At 38.6% G+C, this 19,367-nt stretch overlaps 4 protein-coding genes across 9 annotated transcripts; 3 read left to right on the top strand and 1 right to left on the bottom strand.

The window, feature by feature from the left end:
* Positions 1 to 1,226: 1,226 nt before the first annotated feature.
* On the top strand, positions 1,227 to 8,352 carry gmcl1 (germ cell-less, spermatogenesis associated). The gene is made up of 15 exons (XM_079659849.1): positions 1,227 to 1,605; positions 2,266 to 2,448; positions 2,567 to 2,690; positions 2,817 to 2,913; positions 2,999 to 3,096; positions 3,212 to 3,324; positions 3,412 to 3,477; positions 4,104 to 4,188; positions 4,278 to 4,368; positions 4,472 to 4,612; positions 4,901 to 4,970; positions 5,096 to 5,171; positions 5,265 to 5,410; positions 5,874 to 5,961; positions 6,071 to 8,352. Exons 2-15 carry the CDS (start codon positions 2,273 to 2,275, stop codon positions 6,209 to 6,211), a joined length of 1,512 nt encoding a protein of 503 aa, XP_079515975.1. The 5' UTR covers positions 1,227 to 1,605; positions 2,266 to 2,272; the 3' UTR covers positions 6,212 to 8,352.
* Positions 8,107 to 9,757, bottom strand: fam136a (family with sequence similarity 136 member A). The gene is made up of 3 exons (XM_079659850.1): positions 9,485 to 9,757; positions 9,241 to 9,381; positions 8,107 to 8,874 (listed from the first exon to the last, which is right to left on the bottom strand). Exons 1-3 carry the CDS (start codon positions 9,569 to 9,571, stop codon positions 8,689 to 8,691), a joined length of 414 nt encoding a protein of 137 aa, XP_079515976.1. The 5' UTR covers positions 9,572 to 9,757; the 3' UTR covers positions 8,107 to 8,688.
* A 330-nt stretch (positions 9,758 to 10,087) lies between these two features.
* On the top strand, positions 10,088 to 15,082 carry pcyox1 (prenylcysteine oxidase 1). Its single transcript, XM_079659848.1, has 7 exons — positions 10,088 to 10,353; positions 10,587 to 10,734; positions 11,268 to 11,474; positions 11,572 to 11,746; positions 11,841 to 12,052; positions 12,414 to 12,566; positions 12,657 to 15,082. The coding sequence occupies exons 2-7, from the start codon at positions 10,623 to 10,625 to the stop codon at positions 13,325 to 13,327; spliced, it is 1,530 nt and encodes a 509-aa protein (XP_079515974.1). The 5' UTR covers positions 10,088 to 10,353; positions 10,587 to 10,622; the 3' UTR covers positions 13,328 to 15,082.
* Positions 15,083 to 15,596: 514 nt separating this feature from the next.
* LOC307025656 (uncharacterized protein) lies at positions 15,597 to 19,335 on the top strand. Of its 6 annotated transcripts, none has more exons than XR_013804224.1 (13): positions 15,597 to 15,780; positions 15,898 to 15,951; positions 16,045 to 16,071; positions 16,607 to 16,657; positions 16,783 to 16,818; positions 16,896 to 16,916; positions 17,003 to 17,038; positions 17,135 to 17,173; positions 17,297 to 17,329; positions 17,413 to 17,452; positions 18,194 to 18,232; positions 18,327 to 18,362; positions 19,222 to 19,335. XR_013804224.1 is itself a non-coding variant. In XM_079660486.1 (13 exons), the coding sequence occupies exons 1-13, from the start codon at positions 15,612 to 15,614 to the stop codon at positions 19,233 to 19,235; spliced, it is 570 nt and encodes a 189-aa protein (XP_079516612.1). In that variant the 5' UTR covers positions 15,597 to 15,611; the 3' UTR covers positions 19,236 to 19,335. The 6 variants fall into 6 exon arrangements, 4 of the variants coding, with proteins under 4 accessions (XP_079516612.1, XP_079516613.1, XP_079516614.1 ...); XR_013804225.1 differs by having other exon boundaries at positions 17,138 to 17,173; XM_079660486.1 differs by having other exon boundaries at positions 17,438 to 17,452.
* The last annotated feature ends 32 nt before the right edge of the window (positions 19,336 to 19,367 follow it).

The following is a 19,367-nucleotide window of genomic DNA, read 5'->3' on the forward strand; positions in this document are numbered from 1 at the left end:
GCTAATATTTGTATACTTCTACTTAGATATGATTTGTATCTAAGTAAAATAGTATTTATGTAGAGCAGTTTTGATGTTCAATCATCTCTTCTCTTTTCTGAGATTTATATTTTATATGTCCTTGTTCAAATAAATATATAAAGACAAAATTGCGTTTAAACAGTAAACGGTAAACACAAACGCAGACTATTTTGATAATCAAAGTAAGTGTTCATGCAAAAATGGCAGTCAATGCTTTATTCATCATCTCAAATTGATTATCTTTAATTTAGTGAAAGATTAATGTTCAAAAATAATCTGTAGATTAAAATGCTCAAATTAAGTACAAGGGCCTTAATTGTTTTTACTTAGCCTATTATCATACTAAAAGGAATGCATGCACCACCACCCTTCCAGGTGTCCCGATGGCAACAAGCCAACACAATACTGCCTAGCTTAGCCTATTATCACAATCAAAGGAATACCTACACCCATACATGCAGGTAAACCAGTTCAACGAGTCACACAATACTGTCTGGCTAATGATAATAGGCTAATTATCATACTAAAATGGATACATCCAAGTGACCTAAAACATTTCAGAAATAGTTGTTTCTGCCAGAAGCAAAGAAGAGTTAAATGTATTTTTGTAACTAATTAACTGATAAGATACAAGTAGAGTTTAAAATATAATTTCATACTGCTAATAATGTATTAATTTATTCAATTCTTGTCTTAATTCAAAAATCTTAACAGAGGACACATTTAGAACTTAGTTTTAGTGAATTATCAAAGACATTACATTTATATTAGTGTTTTATTTCTATAATGTGAACATATGGAAGGGCAATGTAAGGTGCACATGCTATTTTGACTACCACACTGACCCAGGTATGTCACATTGCAACAAAGACATAAGCTGCTCAAAATCAAATTGATGAATGTGTTCCACAATAACTAAATATGTACATGTTTTTTGCTTGTTTGAAGATTCGGAAGTTGTGAGTGTGGCCAGAGGGCAGGACCTACACACACATGTACTACCCAATAGCATTGTGAGGCTGAACAAAAGTACTTTTTGACTATGTAAATGTAATCATTAAAAATGTACTGACTTTTTTAGGATTGCTTAAACTTGAAGTGATGTTGTAAAATAACAACCTGGGGCCTTACAGGGTTAAGTGTAAAACAATTTAAGACGTTTCATGTTTATGTAATCCCTTCGTCTCACAATAGGTGGCGACGTTGAGCAGCCCAGACACCTGTGACGTAGAATACTACCATTAACCAGCGAGAGAAGAAGAACAACAAAAGCAGCCACATATTTTCAGGGCAGGAACACATCATCATCTCCTGTCTCTGGGTTTACAGTTCCTCTAATCCAGAAACATGTAACTGAAACCGAGGAGAGTTTTGCGATCTGAAGGCTTGTGTGGAGTGTTAGCTTGTCAGAAGCAACGCTGTTATTTCCCTGCCCTTGTTTGTGAATACTGCAGCTAAGCTAGCTCGGAGGTTAGCTCTTTTTTAACCTGCTCCAACCCGGGATAATCAGCCGGTTTTTGCCTGTCTTTAGTTACCCAACACCTCTCTCTCAGCCTGCCCGCTGCTGACCATCCGGTAAACTAGGTAAGTCGTTGTTTTAAGTACACATATTTGACATCTGGTGTGCATATGCTGCAGAAGCCTGTGCAGCAGACCTGTGTGTAGGGTAGCTACTGAAACTTAAATCCAGTGTTGATTTGTTTTGGACTCAAACACACATGCACATTTCTATGCCTTTTTGGGAAGATTTTCTTTCAATCAGCTTGGTATGACAGCCCGACACTAACTGGGCAAACATTTGTTTTAATGTCAAGTACTGTAATCTTGAACATTTATCTAACCTAGGTAAAGCCTTTTTAATGAATACTCATACATTTCATTTGTATAGCACTTTTGGAAAAGTAAGTAGATACTTAATTTAATCAGATAAAATCAGTAGGAATAATACACTGTATTAATACCTTTTTAATACAAAATATAACAACAAAACATTTTCCAACTATTGTTAGAAAAAGTTACATTTTAAGAAATAATTTAGATTTTGTTTGTTAAAACCATAAAGACAAGGAACAAGAAAACTCCACCAAAACAATCGTGTTCCTGCAGAAAGCCAAAGTCCCTAATGGTATCTGCTCTAATGATTTTGATATTATATTGATTTATGAATTTCTGTTGATGTCAAGAAACAGTACATCTGACTTCCTTTTTGTGATGAGTGTTATGTTTGTGCTACTTCTTTCCCAGTGTAGTGATGGGGAGTCTGAGCAGTAGGTTCCAGGCCCCGTCTCCGGGACAAGAGGAGGCTGCTGAGGGAATAAGTACCAGCCACAAGCATGGGTGTGATTGTAAGAAGAGGAAACGAAATGCCCAGTGTGACTGTGACAGTGAACAAGAGGAGGACGATTCCATTTTAGATACACCTCGCAGGCAAGGCTGGTTAAAGACAAATATATATCTGTCTAGATATCTTTAAGTCAACAAAATCTGTCTTACATTTGTTTTAGTCTCTCCTCTGATTGTTTGTTTATTTTCCAAACTCGAGCAGGAAGAAATTGAAAAGCACATCCCGTTACATTTATCAGACTTTGTTTCTGAATGGAGAAAACAGCGACATTCGCATCTGTGCTCTGGGACAGGAGTGGAACCTCCACAAAGTGTATCTGTGCCAGGTAAAAACATCAATACAACACCAGAAAGACGATGACTAATATATCCTTCAATGCATGTTTTCTTTCACTGTCTTTTAATACATTATCTTTTTCTTGTTTCTCTCCCTACTTTTTTGCAATTTGCAGTCAGGATATTTCTCCAGCATGTTCAGTGGTTCTTGGAAAGAGTCCAACATGATGGAAATCAACTTGGAGATCCCTGATCAGAACATCGACACTGAAGGTAAAAAACCTCAGTCACCTAGAGCTGCTGTCATTTGTGTTTATCTGTTTTACTGATACAACTTTACTGTTTTGTGTGTGTTCAGCTCTACAAGTCGTGTTTGGATCGTTGTACCGGGACGATGTTCTTATCAAGCCCAGCAGAGTTGTCAGTATTCTCGCCGCTGCTTGTATGCTACAGCTGGTCAGTACATTGAATTAAAAGAAACGCAAAATTACCATCATGATTGATTGGTTTTGTACATGCGGTCATATGATACAAAATCTGATCAAGTCTCGTGGTTTGCTGTTGTCTACAGGATGGCTTGATCCAGCAGTGTGGCGAGACCATGAAGGAAAACATCAGTGCCAAAACTGTGTGTGGCTTCTATGCTTGTGCCAGCATCTATGGCTTGGACTTAGTCATGAAAAAGTCAGATTTTAAATATTTTAAATCAGTGTTTAATTGGTTAAACTATATTTTATGTGTACTGATATCACACTGTATACCTTTCTACAGGTGTCTTGAGTGGCTTCTAAACAACCTGATGACCCACCAAAATGTCGACCTGATGAAAGAACTTGGGTGTGTTTTCTCAGCTCACAGTTCTTTAGTTTTCACATCATCTATCCTTTCTTTAGGTGTCATTTAACTGGTTTGATAATGAAGGTATCAAATCAAATGTTGTGTTGGATTGAATTTGTTCTGCTTAGTTAAAGGTAGGGGTAGGTAAGTTTGAGAAACCGGCTCGAGATACACTTTTTGTTATATTGCATGGAATGCTCTTAACATCCCGATAGCAATGAACATCTGAAGTGCTTTGACAAAAAATCCATACAAAGATTCATCTGTGGAAGCCGTAGTAATGTAAAAAGCACGACCAATAACTCTAGCCGGCCCAGCTAAAATAACTGGATGGCCTACCTGCCTGTCAGCCTTCCATCTGTGCACAAACTTATCTAGTGCCCTCATTGGTCATGTGCGCGTTCGTGTGTGTTGGAGGCGGGGCTCTGTAAGGAAGTGGCAGATTTTCTCCGATTGTGTATTTTCAAATTCTAGCGCACTCGAGCTGGTTTCTCCAAAATGACCTACCCCACCTTTAAAGTAAAGATTGTCTGTGCCTAATTGAGGACGATCGAATGGCTTCGTTATTATTTTTCCAACCATGATGTAAAAATGAGTGTACGAAACATGTGTGTTTGCATTTACAGGGCAGAGATAATGGAGCAGCTGATCCAGTCCTCGGACCTGTTTGTTATGCAGGTAGAGATGGATGTGTACACTGCTCTGAAAAAGGTACATAAAAACAAGTATAACTCCAAATAAACTCACTACAGCATCAGACCTGCTTCTAAGAGCTGTGTTCATATTTTCTCTCTCTGCAGTGGATGTTTCTGCAGCTCAATCCATCCTGGGACGGCCCGATCAAGCAGCTTCTGGCTGACGCTGACGCCTGGCTTTGCAAACGCAGGACAGGTACAGAAGTCCACATCTTACAAAAGAGCGACATTCGTGTGGAACTTTTTCGTTGGTATCCACACACAGATTGTTGACGCTATGTCTCGTCTTTGTTTTACAGACCTATGTGAGCAAGAGCCCTTCCTGAACACAGAAGAGGGTGAATCTTTTTGTTCAGTGTTCAAATATGTCCGTCTTCAGTACATCATCAATGATCTCGCATCTGCACGCATCCTGGAGAGAGACAATATTTTGCCCCCTGGTAAGATATTGCTCCGTCTGACTTAATTTGATCTAGTATGAAAGCCATCGAATGGTTTGAGTTGATTTAATTTTAGTCTTCATGTGCTTTCTTGTTATTTGACTGATTAGGAAATAAAGCTTAGTTGTGTAGACAAATGTTTTATTTTCATCTTTGTACTTAATTCAATCGCTTAAGCTGTCTCATTTCATACTAAGCGGTATAAAGACTATGATTGACAAACATGCAAATCCTGTAGGAATTGTCTTTTTCCATATGTTAATGCACTGTTAAAATGTTCTTTTCCAGATTGGCTAACGTCAGTGTACAAAAACCAGTGGTTCGCTATGCTCCGGACAGAATTTGACAATGATAATGGGTGAGAACCTGAGACTGAACACTTGTAATGTAACCTGTCATTTTCAGCTGCTGCAACATGTGTATATAGCCATGAGAACTGTATGCATTCGAGCAAGTTGAAAAAAACCTCCTGTCTGTCATCAGTCCCCAGGAAGCAAACAAAGATGAGTTTGAGCTGAGCAGCATGAGGTGTGGCAGGAAACTCACTAAAGATGGAGATGTGAGTTGGAACATTTCTGATACATAACCTTTTGCCCCTGTTCAATATATATTTGTTTATTCTTAAATCAAACATACATTTTCTTCTCCTCAGTACTGCTGGCGCTGGACAGGCTTTAACTTTGGTTTTGATCTGCTGGTGACCTACACAAACCGCTTCATAGTCTTCAAAAGAAACACTCTGAGTCAGCCATGTGGGGGCGCTGTGAGTCTGCAGGCTCGAAGGCATCTGGCATTCAGGTGGGGAATATTTATCTAAATGATGAGTACAGCTCTAACTGAGATTATGATTTTATACAAATCTAAGGTATCATTTTTGAGCAAATGTTATTATTAATTACCTCATAATTGTATTCAGATCCTAGTTACTGAAATTGCAAGAGAAGCATGCCTTACTTGTTGGAACACGGCAACATGTGTACAGATGATTTGGAAGTGATAGTAGTGTATTGAAACTCTTACAGTAACAGTTTGACATTTTGGAAAATGATATTATCCTTAGACCTCAACAGACTCCCCTAATGTTTGCAGTCTTTATGCTAAGCTACATTAGCCATCTAATGGTGACCGTTCTTTAAGGCTTACAGACATTAAGTGAGTGGTATCAATCTTCTTATCTTACTCACAGCATGAGACGCTATAAGTGTGTTGTCCAAAATGTCTAGTCCACAAATTTAAAATACCACAATCTTCATTTGTTTAGGTTGCGTCTTGCCTCCTTCGATAGCCGTGGAAAGTTGGTGTGCAGTCGCTCAACAGGATACCAGCTCCTCACGCTTGAGAAAGACCAGGTCAGTGAGGACTATTAACCTGCAGATGTAGATGGATCCTTTGTGTCATTCATTAGCTTGTATTAGATGCTCAGTGCTAAATAATCTTCCTTTCCCTTCAATATCTCAGGAGTATGTGGTGATGAACCTGGACAGCCGGTTGTTGACATTCCCCCTCTACGTGTGCTGTAACTTCCTGTATACATCGCCTCATTCTGACCCACGTCCAGACTCCTCAGAACAGGAAAGCTCTACCCGCATCGTGACCTGATGCACGTTCAGCCGCCATTAACTTGCAACTATCCCTTTGGGAACGCTGAGACCCTGACACCTGCTTGTACGTACAATCCACTGCCACATTTTCCATCAGCTGTCATTGGACATACCATCTGCATGCTTGTGTTACACAGTGAGATGTATGGGGTACATTTTTCCCATCCGTGTTTTCAGTGTTTAGGCACATTGAGAGTTTGCTTCACATACATGGGGTTTCCAGTGTTATGGAGATAGTGGCCAGGAGGTGTCAGGCCATCTTTGTATTCAGAGCAGCTTCAAACTTTGGACCTCTGCCATGAACTGAGTGCACTGGGATGACAGACTACCCCCAAATCACTCATCTTAATGGAACCCCCTTAATTTATCCATGTAGGGGCATTATCATCCTACAATTTGGGAACATCATGAGGGGAAATCTCCGGAGGGTGAAACTAGACCTTTACTGACGTGTGTGGGATGTTTCACGTGTTGCTCGTATGGACCAATTTGTAAATCGATTGTGTTCATAGTTGTGGCACTGCACTCGAAAACTCACCTGTCGTTTGTACTGATTTGAATCAAGAACAGACCATGTATGCCAACAGTGTTGTAAACAAGTTATTTCATTTGACTTGTGAATGTTTCCACATTTTAGGAAAATATACTGTACAATATATTAACCAACACTTAAAGCCTGTAAAAAAAAAAGTTAATTAAAGTCTGACACAGCCTCTCTTCAACGGCTGCTGTTGGTTATCATATGCTAGAGATTATCAGCTGCTAGAGATTTAAGGTCATACCTGCACTACAAGATGACCGGTCAAATTAAGGGCATGTGATGACTACACATTTGTTTCCAAAGTAACTGATAGATGCAGTAAAATCAGGAATTTAAGCCTTTGTTTTTGTCTCTTTCTGACCACTGGGGGTCCATCTCCCTCAGTCTTAAATTTGAAAGGTATCTGCATTTCTAATTCAAAACAAAACGCTTTATGTGCGTAAGTTTAAAAAATACATTATACATTTAAAAACCCGAGCCACTTCTGTTAAGGCTTTCAGATAAGAAGGCCGACCCTCTTTTCTGTAAACTGGAGAAAACATCCTCATCACTCTCAGATTATATACAATAAAAAGTGTCCTTGTACTTTGTAAATAACATTGACTGCCATATTCCAATTATTATAAAACATTGAATTAAAGTTATAAACGTAGAGTTGCAAAGCCCACTGATATTACATACGTACCAAATGTAAACCTGCATTGATACAAATTCAGACTTAATCCTTTATTCTTTTTAATGTGTTTGTGTGTGTTGGCCTTATCTAGAGTTTTTACTTGGATGACCGATCAATGACAAAAAACTTTAAAGATATGTTACTGTATCATTTTGATTAGGTCACTATTGGTTGGGAAATGTTTGATATATTTTACCTCATGCTGTTTTTGAAAACCTGTAGAACTGACTTGTACTGATTAACTAATTGTGGTCATTTTGACCTGCGTGTATAGTAACTGTCATTGAGTTCAAAGTTAAAGGTGTTTTATTTATTTTTTACTTCATTTGTATGATTTATTTTTTCAAAAGAAAATATGTATACAGTTCTTGACAGCCAATGAAAACTGCCCCCCTGACTTTGGTGCTATCCCATGATTTTTCCCCTAACTAACTAAATGGGTTGTGGGGTTTGCATTATATTTACATTGTGTTTATTGCTTCTTGAATTGTTCATGTACAAAGTTATATTGCAGTTACCTACAGTGTTGCCTTTCTTGTACCATTTGTATATATGAGACAGTTAATGGATCATTAAAAATATATAAGAAAAGCATTACTGGCTTTTATTATTGCCTCGATTCAATAGTTCAACCTCAGCTCATGTTATAATGGAAGTAATGCGGGTCCAAAACAGCTACATCTACGGTACTTTTAATTCATAAACATATTTCACCATGAGGTCAGAAAATTACAGAACAACTCGACAATAAAATGCAAAAAAAACAAGAGTGAAGGATGAAAGGGCTCACACTAGAGATATTTTAGGAATTAAATAGGGCTTGAAGGTTGAATGTAAAGGACATTCAAAACTGATGTAGATCATTTTAATTGTTGAGTATACTCCATATCTTAAACTGTCATCCTTAACTTGTTTGATATATTATTTTTTTTACACACCACATGCATCATTCTTTCTTTTCTGTCGGCTTCTAATAGGTTACCGTTTGTTAATTACACAGTACAAAAAGAAATCTCAGAGTGAGCCGTTTTAAAACTTCACCAACATGTAAAGTCGCAGCCTCTTACACCTGTCAAGACCTGTGTCTTTGCTCCATTTTAAGTCCCTCTTTCCACCCTTTATGGTGTTCCAGACATTTATCCTTCGGTTGTAACTGGTCAAACTTGCTGGGTCAACTGACCCTGGGCTCCTGTGTTTGTGTGTAATGCGTCCAGGCTGAGACTTCAGGATGGACTATAGCCACCCATCTTGTTCCTCACTACTCTATAGAGTCCAAATTATCTTTGATTCTCCGGGTCATGCTGGGGATCAGGTTCACGTGGTCGTCAACACAGCTGCCCACACATCTGTCCATCAGAGCTCGAACAGCTGGCTCCTTAGCGCCAGAGTCGAAAAGATCCTTCGCCTTATCGTTGCAGTGCATCGTGCATCGGGATAGGCGGTCCTAAGGGGGCAAAGAAAAGGAATGGTTTAGTCTTGAAACAGGCAATAGAGAAGCCCCAGTAGTAGGCATGTTTAGAGATTTGGAGGTGAAAATGCAATGAAGCATTTTGGCTCAAACTGGGCAGGAACATTTTTGTTATGATTGATAACAAATGGTGAAAGTTTAGTTACTTATAAAAGACAGGTGACATATTTCTCCAGGTGGGGCTTTTCTTTCTTTTTTATAAATTGGACAACATGTGGGGTGATTTATGATTTGGTTTAGAATCTTTCTTTGTAAAAAAAAACCGCTGCTTTTATGTTCTTACATGGTTTATACTTCCATCCGTTTATATTGAAAATATCACACACTTAAATGTCCCCTTACCTGAAACTTCTCCAGCTCTGAAGTGACCTGTGCCTGAGCTTTGGCCATAGGAGTGTGACACCTCTCGATGCAGTTATGCACCACAGACATGGAGTCAGTGGAGCGGTCACAGCAGTCTGCACTGCACCTGAACATGCGACCCTGCAGCGAGAACAAACGCATTTAAAGCGTTATACAGGTGCTTAATAGTAGACAGACAAAGCACTGCATGCACAGTTCAAGTTGTTACAGTTAACACGCCTACCTGCATTACACGGATGTGGTCCCTCTCAAGGCTTTGGACCATATCTTCCACCACAGCATGCACGCGAGCCTGATGTGCTTCTGCCATCTCTGTTCGTTACTCTAAATATTTACTAAAATGTAAGATTCAGTTAAGCACTTAAAGCACGCAGATCTAAGTCGATGTACACCCGGTGTCCAAGGCAAGTTCCGTTACTCTATAATTTGATGTTAAGGTCACCTCCATTCAAGCATGGTTCAAGATCGGTAGACGATTGCGTCATTTCCGCTTTACTTCCGCAACCGGTTTTAGGGAAAACAATTCTTCCGTTTTGTGTGGTAGTCTGGTCAGTCAAGAAGTCATACCTCAAAAGTGACTCTTTAACTTTGCAGTAGCTTTTACAATTTGTATTTTATTTGAAAATAAAATAATTTATATTTACAACTGGATTCAAGTACGCATATTATAGTTTATATATTTCGTTCAAATTGTACGTAATCTTTTATTTTTTGAAAGCTGAATTATAGAATGTTGTGTAAACAATAAGCCTTATATCAACTATTATTTGCAGACCATTGCGATAGAAACTACACACATTCGTTTATATCTCGATGTTATGGCTTTTATTGTGAAACTCTAATGTTAACTTACCCGGAAGTGTGTTTCAACATTAGGATACGTTCAGGGCGCTCAGACATGATTCAACCGTTAAACAACTTTAGTTTTTGACACTTTTTGTCTTATAGTAGCTTTTGTTATAGTTCGGTTTTCCGTTGGCAAGTTTTAACAAGCTTTGAATTTATCTTAAAGTGTCACGTTGAAAGAACTGTCTAAACGCTACTTCTGGTTTCGATGCAAGCTCTTCTGTAACGTTATCGACCTGTGACATAGTGAGTCCAAAGCTTTCAACGCTTTCTATTTACACATATTTTTGAAATATAAAACACACACCGTAACGTTATTCTGCACTGCATAATAATTGATGTTTATATTTCCTGTCTTTGTTAATCTTTGCGTGACTTTTAACAACAGTAACCAGTTTGACCAGACTGATAGAGGGTGTTGCGTTCAGGTTATTAGCAACATCAACTATTCATGGCTCACTTTTATTCCTCCTGTACAGATGCTCCAAGGTGCTGTATAGAACTAGATACCCACAATGAATTCTCAAACCCTGTCACTGAGAGCCCTGCTGTTTCTGGGTCTCTGGCAAACTGGGAGAAGATGTCTAGCCTCAGCCCCAGAGCTGAAGATACAACCCCAAAAGATCGGTAAGCCTTTCTCAGAGTGCATGTAAAAACAAAACACATCAATAAAAAAATATAATAAATAATCATGTGCATAAAGATCATGATATGTGCAAATTAAGTTGCTTTCTGATCTCAAACTCAATGATAAGAAATACCATCAACACTTTAATTGCTGACTAGTTGTCCTGGGCATCCTGCAGTGACTGGTCAAATACATTAGTCTATATAAAACATTTGTCTTATTTATTTATTTTGAATATATATATTTTCATATATCTATAATACTATTTGCTGCTGTAGTGCAGCATTTTAAACATGGCATCTTGAGAGAATATTGTATGTTAGCTGTGTGCATTTTAAGTATCTCAAAGAATAAAAGCAGCATGTCAAATAAAATACACACTCAACATGCACATGGACCTTCAGATTTACCAGTTTTACTAATCAAATGGCCATAAAGAAGGATAATGAAAGAATTAAAGGAAAATGTGTATATTTAAATAAGTGATTACAGCTGATAAATTAATTAAAGTGTGGTCCTTTCCCCTTTAAAGCCGTGGTGGGAGCGGGCATTGGTGGCTCAGCTGCAGCGTTTTACCTGAGGCAGGAGTTTGGACCCGGAGTAAAGATCGATGTGTTTGAACCTGATACTGTTGGAGGACGACTTGCGACAGTGAAGTTTGGAGATCAGGATTATGAGACGGGAGGAGCAGTGATCCATCCTCTCAACCTACACATGAAACACTTCATTGAAAGATTAGGTGACATAACAAGACTCGCCACCAAATTACTGAAACCATAATTTATTCTGGTACATTTTAGTTTACAGAATTGAACCCTCATTTCATTTTCTTGCAGGTATTCCTCCAAGGAAAGATGTCCCCTCTAAGGCGGCAATCTTTGATGGAAAGGAGCTCACTTTTGAAGAGAGTGACTGGTATATAGTAAATGTTTTGCGCATGCTCTGGCGATACGGGTTCAACTTTCTCCGAATGCATATGTGGGTGGAGACCGTTTTGGACAAGTTTATGAGGTGAGGAGGAAAAATAATTAAATCTCATTCTTTTTTAGCATGAGATCCAGGATTATCAAGGCAGATGATGATGTGATTGCTTTTTTTTCTACAGGATCTACCAGTATCAGCAGTATGGTTACTCATTCTCCAGTGTGGATAAACTCCTTCATGCCATGGGTGGAGATGGTTTTCTTACCCTGCTGAATCAAACTCTGGAGGAAACGATGATGGCCGAAGGATTTTCGCAGGTCTTTATCAACGAAGTCGTCTCACCCATCACTCGTGTCAACTATGGCCAAAGTGTCCGCCTGAATGGCATTGTGGGTATGTCTTTTAATGCAATAGTTTGATTTGGTTCACATGTCTCAATGTATTTAATTTAAACAGCTGTTAAATTGGGTATTCCACAATAGCCTAGCTACTGTAGCAAAATGTTTGTTTATGTTAATCCTTTACATACAAGGTTTGGAGGATTTTCATACAATTTGCAAAATACTTGCCCACTTCACAAAATGCCATCTTCCTACCCCAGAGATAACGGTTTTTGTATTTCAGGCAAACACAAAAACATTTACTTAATTTAGGGCTTTAATTGAATGAAGATCAGAGGAATATGTATATGTAATCGTAAATGATGAACTCTCAATAGAAATATAATGTACTGTATGTATGTTTTGTCTCCTAGGGGCAGTGTCATTAGCAGGCGTAGATTCAGGCCTGTGGGCAGTGGACGGAGGCAATAAGAGAGTGTGCTCCGGACTGCTCTACATCAGCAGAACTGAGCTCATCACTGCCAAAGTGACCTCCATTTCAATCAAAGTTCGACCATCCAAGTCAGGTATCCTATCATTCACTTTTCTCCCACTGAGGGATTGTTCACTTTGAATATCTCAAGTATTTCATTTTAACTTTTGTTTCCAATTTTTAGGCACCACAACTAATTTCTACGAGGTAAATTATGTTGGAGAATCTGGCTCAGCACACTCTCTCTATGATATCGTCGTTATAGCAACACCGCTTCACCAGGGAAAGTCGGACATCATCTTCTCAGGCTTCTCCCCCCCTCTCCCGTCTCACTACCCCGGACGGTACCACCAGACTGTCTCCACTCTGATCCACGGCAGGTTGAACATGTCCTTCCTCGGGAGCACAAAGAAGGCCTCAGACTTCACTGTGTCTGACATCCTCACCATGGACTCAAAGGACTCCATCATCAACAGCCTGAGCTCTATTGACCCTGTTCAGATCCCAGAGGGGTACATTCGGCCCCCTGCCAGCGTGGCCAAAGTCTGGAAGGTGTTCTCTCCACAGCCGCTGACCCAGGAGCAGCTGCAGGACATGTTCATCACCTGGGACTCATCGTCAGAGACCAGGTGGCTGGCTTATCCTACTTACCGCCCGCCGCAACGTAAGACCCCTCCCTTCATCCTGCACAACCGGCTGTACTACCTGAATTCTGTGGAGTGGGCAGCCAGCGCCATGGAGATGAGCGCCATCTCTGCCAGGAACGTGGCCCTGCTGGCCCACCACCGCTGGCACCAGCAGGAGGGCAGGGTCGACCAGGAAGACCTGCACACACGACTCAGAGGGGAACTCTAAACTAATGGCAATACAAAACCATCATTCAAGCACAGTACAAACCCACACGGACCCTCATTGATGCACATACTGCACTATAAAACCCCCTCTCTATTCAGGGGTGTGGGGCGCTAGGATCCCTTTAAGAGGGAGACACTACAGGTGAACAGGGTAAAAACGAATTTATAATATATATATATATATATATATATATGGACATGTTAAGAGCTTTTACTCAGGGAATGTTGGTCATCTCTTTGTATCACTCGATACATCAGAAAACACTGCCATTAAAAAAAAAGAAGGCATTACTTTAGGATGCAAATCTTTCATAATATTAAATAATTACAAGTTTTCTTATATTTTACGTTTAAGAATGTCCACCACGAGGCATTATCTAATGCTAACTTTTGGTAAATTCAGGAGAAATCTATAGAAGCAAGTTTAGTCAAATAAACACCTACATTTGTATTTTGAATGTTTTCTTTTCACTAGCCTGAAAGAAGACGAAGAGAAAAAAAAAAGGTTGCCTGTAGTGTCTCAGCTTTTACCTTAAAGGACAACGTGGGTTAAATACAACCTTGATCTCTCTTGTTCTAGCTTTTGGTCAGTCATTTTTAACAACAAGAGAACAAGAAGAAGACTATATTTAAGAATTTGAAATCACAGTTTGGGTACAGGGGGTTTGTTTAAAACCTTTCTGATATGTATTTGTTTGCCTTTCCTCAGCTACCATAATGAAGGTTGACATTAGATAAAAAAAACGATGGAAATAATCTTTTTATGACCCTACCAGTAACCACAGTTCATCATTCCCCTTGAGTCGCACATATCACACTAAAAGTGGGTCAACCTTGTACTGAGCTGAATGTTTGAATCACTGTGAACCACGCTGCACTCCAGAGTAGTAACATGCTCTTAATGGTTCCTCTGTCTACCTGTGTGTCTTAAAACGATTTTTAGATGTATTCTTTTTTTAAATGCACTGCTGTTGTTAGGAACACGGTACAGATAACTTCTAGCAAACTAGCTTGTAGGTGCCACATAAACCAAGATGTCCTTGTTTTGATAGATTTGAGTCTCTCTTCTGATTTCTGAGTTCCTCTACCTCCTTAGCAGAACACTGTATGTTGTTAGCAAGAGACCTTTAGTGTGCGCCTGAGACATTGTCTTTGTTGTCCATGTTTTTTTCTTTCTATTTAATTGTACTGATATTTTGTATAAGATCATAATTGGACACTTTAATCATGCAAACAGGGTGTATACATTCAACTAGTATAGATGTGCCTTAAAGATATTAGACTAATTGGCTTATTTGATAATGAAGTTTAAATTGCAATCAAAGTCGAACAACCAGGACCAATTGGAAAGAGTACAATGCGTTCTATGTTTTGTTGTGACATGGAAGAACATGGTGTTTTCTGTACCTGTGGTTTATCTGATCTCACTGAGCATACCTGAACTGCTTTAATGTTCTTTAGCCACTTTGGGAAGACAACTGTAATTAGCTAAATGTTTCTTAAGTGTATTTTTCTAGATTTTTGAAAGAAAATAATATTGTTGTGAGTAAATGCCAAGACATACTTTAGCAATTATATAAAATCAGTTAAGGGCAGCATCAAGTTTACACTTAATTCTCTTTTAAATGCCAATACTTCTTCTGCACAAATAAAACAACATTTCAGATTTAATGTCATTTTAAGCAATAGTAGAACCTTATGGACTAAACTGTTTTTTTGTCAAGTGTTTACAATCACAATAAAGAGATCAGACCAATGCTTTTCACTTTTTGTGTTTTTATATTGATAAACATTTTATTCGTGTCTTTTACTAGAATATCTTACCCAAATGATAGTCTTGTTTACATTTATTTTCCTCTCTTTTGACTTTTAATATCCATTTGTTTCTCCCTATGATCTAAAATCCAGATTTTCCTTTTAATGAATAAAATGCTCTGCAGTTCTTTTGATGACAGATTAGTGACTGAGGAACCAGTAAGAAGCATGTCACAGCTCGTTGCATCCTCTCTTTGATCTGCACTATTAAACGATGAATTGTCTAATTTAATTAGATCATTCATAACATCAGGATGTGCGGTGAAATCACCCATTTTCATTCCCAAATGAACATTGTTCTCAGCTCGAATGCGAGGACTCTCTTTTTTTCTCCTTTGCAGACACAGTGACACCCCAAATAAAGGCCCGCGTGACAGAAGAGCCAACAAAGGGGAGCATTGAAGGCCTGAATAAGGATGTGTCTGTGTTCTGATGTGCCGCCCAGCTGTGCTCTCAGGTAGGGAGGGACAATGGTACCAGAGCCGCCTGTCCATGAAGAACAAACATGTGATGTGACTGAAGATATAAGAGGCTGTGAAGTGACGACAACCCAAAATCTTCCACTACCCCGAGCAACAGCCAAGATGAGGTTTCTAGTGCCACTGTGTGTTTTCCTCGCTGTGTCTGCCTTTCACTCTGGTAAGAAGAATATGTTTACCTACTAACATGAAAACACATGTCTGCTTATTTATGCCAGAAGATGTTCAGTTTTGTTTTTATTAGAAACCTGACTGAAATACTTGTGATGATTCCTAGCTCTCTCAGCATCTCTGGAATCTGCAGAGAAAGAGAAAGTAGTTGATCCCAACGGTAAATATATCATTGTCAATAGAAAACAGGTTATAGTGATATATTTACTCACATGACTCAAAGCTGATCCCAATGTGTTGTCTTTTCATCCAGATGGGCTAGGTGAACTGCAGAAAATAGGTACAGTGGTCCAATTGAGAACCAGCTGACTGTGAAACTATATGTTTAATGTGTTTTATGTATTGTATTTGCAAGTATGTTTATTAACCCATCTTCCCTGGTGTTCTCAGAGAGAGAATCTTTGTTATACAATAGCGAGTGTTAATTGGACTACATTTTTTTTCTTTATATTAAAAGAAAACAAAACATTAGTCCTCTGAGATTTAGGACAAGTATGACAATCAAATGTCTGTACTGCATAAAGTACAAGGTGCATCAAGTGCAAGTAATCTATGAACCCGTTACAAGTTGAATATCAAAAATACTTATATGCAATGTGAATGTTAGAAATGTTTCTAAAATCCTTACTTTTGAAAAAGTTAGATTTATTTTGTGAACTCACATTTTAAATATTACCTTTGTAATATAGTTTTTGGGTTAGAGTTATGTTATTTATGTTTGAACCATAACACTACATTTCATTATTGGTTACACAAACTGCCCATAGGCTTTTTTCGCTTTTTTTATTTATCATTTTATAACTCTGTCTCCTCAGATCAGATGGAGTTTGAGGCCGCTCAAAAGGACGAGGCTGCTCAGATGAATGGTACGCTTGACCAAAGTCCAGGGCAATGAACAGAGCCAAAAATGAGCTGACTTCAAAAGCAAATATACCTCTCATCCATTTTGTTGTTTGTAAAACAGTTATTTTCTTTACCATTTCCTGTCCAGTTACCGAGGAACAGAAGGAGGAAGCCCGCTACCTTGGTAAGAGGAACTGCTACTCATTAAATAAAAAGAGAAGCTGATTTGTGTAATGAAGAATTTCAATATTTTCTACACAGAGGCTGTTACAGATGAATCTGGTAAGTTAAACTTGGATGTTGAATGTATGATCAAATCTGAACACATATGGATCCTGTTTTAACACTATTTGAAATGTTTCCAACAGTGGAGGAGCCTGTTGGAACTGTAGACGCCAAAATAGGTGTGTAAAAAAACTTCCTAATGATATTTAAAAGATATTATGTGACCTTTATGTACCTTACATGCAACATTACCTAACTGTGAAATACTCCCCCAGCAGAGGGAGGTGGGAACTCTGACGTAGCAGCTCATGAAGGTGAGGGAGGTTTGTTTTAGCCTGTAGATGGTGATAAAGGACAGTTTGGAGAAGCTCTGCAGGCGCTAAAGTTCACTTACATGTAAAATATCACAACCTTGTGTCTGATTCCTCTCCACACAGAGTCCCAGTCTGAGTCCTCTGAGGAAGCAAATGGTGAGATTGAGACATTAGGTTTTTTTACTTAGTTTATTTCAGTCACACATTCAAACTCTAATTCTAGCTTTTGTCAATGACAGATTGTGTCTTTGTTATTTTTGACAGGGAGACAGAGGAGGGGTACGTAATGTTAATCTAAAATACTACAACCAACAGTTATCAGTCAAACAAGCACTACAATACACACTGTGTGTAATCGGCTACTGTGTTGTTTCATAGTAACTCATGTTTCATTCAAATCAGATATTGAAATGTTATAGTTGTTACATCTATTTGTAATTAGTAAGTAAAGATATAACATTAATGTAGTGATGTAAAAGTACATGCTTTCCCTCTGAATGGTAGTGCAGTAGAAGTGCAAAGTAGCAAAACATTTAAATACTCAAGTAAAGTACAAGTACCTCAAAATTGTACTTAAGCACAGTACTTGAGTAAATCTACTTAGTTACTTCCCACCTCTGTTTACAATATACAAACAAATCAATTGAATCTTATGTCAAAAAGAATTAAGATAAACTCAAAATGTATCAAGTGCCTGCACACCTTCTTTTATATTTAATAAAACCTAACATTATACATAAATATTCCAACTTTCTACCCCATGTTAACAAAACCTACCCCAATCAAAGTAAATGAAACATTCAATACAAAACATGACCAACTCGGAATAAAAACACCGTCATATCCTATAATTTGTTTTACAATGCCAGATTATTCGTTTTATGTCCATGTTTTAAAATTGTTATTTTTTATGTGCCCCTTTCCGAGATAAAACAAGAGAAAGTTTGGCCAAATGGATCTTAAAAAGCATTTTACTATCCCAATATTTTGAACTCAAAGTACATTTTGATGTCTTTACAGAGCATCATGAGGTAGTGCCAGAGACTAAGAGCATTTTGGGTAAGAAGTAAAATGGCGTCACTGACTGAATGATAAATTCCCCACTCTATTACCCCTTGCTGTAACCCTCCATTTTCTAATTTCTCCTCTGCAGATGAAGCCATTCAGGATTCCACCAAGAAAGAACAAGGTTGAAACTTGTAAATGCTACACTAACATCAGAATGCTGAAATGTATCCTTATCTGTTAACTGGTATTATCTGGAGAATGTGCCCTTTAACCTTCCACGAGGCTGACTCGTACCTGCTGAGGCAAGATGTGGTCAACTGTTTAAGCAACACAATGAAAATTAAATTGTAGGTTATATAATAAGAAGAATGTGTAAAAACGAAACCAGTCAGAGCCAGTCTCAGCTTGTTTACAGACCTGTATAGGCTCAGGACTTGTAAACACATACATGGCTCAAAAGCAATTACAAATGTTTAACTGGAGAGCTTGTTAAAACTACTTATGTGTTCCAGTTTAATGTAAAAAAACCAATGAATTTTCTAGATATTCCAGTCACCGCAGAGAGGCCTACAAAAGTAAGATGCTGGGGTTGTTTATTTGAATACAGTTCTCCTTGTATGTGATTACATCTAGGACAAGAATCCAGGGCATTCTGAGATGTCCCCTGGTGGTTATTGTGCTTGATTTTCACTCTATTTTTGGGCCAAGGATGCATTGTCCCCGTCCTAAAAAGATTGTTTAAAAATGATGCAGTGTTAAAGGTCGGCTTTCTGATGATTCAGAAAGACACACCTTCATAACCTGGTTTAAAGAGAGAATAGCTTTATGTACCAGCATAACCTTTTCCTGGATAGAATAAGCCTTGCTTTGTTCTGTACAGCAGTATAATGACTCACTGATGCAGTCATCATTCATGTGTACCATGAGAAACACCTAGAGGCCATTCGTGTGACTGCTCTGGAGCCCTGGAAAACTACTGAGTTGTGGTGTTTGCAATGTAAAGCTAGCGTAAAGGAATCCTCTCTGTCCCTGCCTCACAGATGTCCTGGAGTGAGAGAGCAGCACGAGGATCCAGACGCTCGCTCATCACCCGGTGCCAGCGCCGCACCGAGCCTACTGCCAATAAAAAAGGGAATTATTCCACCTCTGTACAACTTCTGTCCTCTTTTATTTCACTGTGACAAAA

The sequence above is a fragment of the Notothenia rossii genome (assembly GCF_949606895.1).
Source record: "Notothenia rossii genome assembly, chromosome: 11".
Lineage (NCBI taxonomy): Eukaryota > Metazoa > Chordata > Actinopteri > Perciformes > Nototheniidae > Notothenia > Notothenia rossii.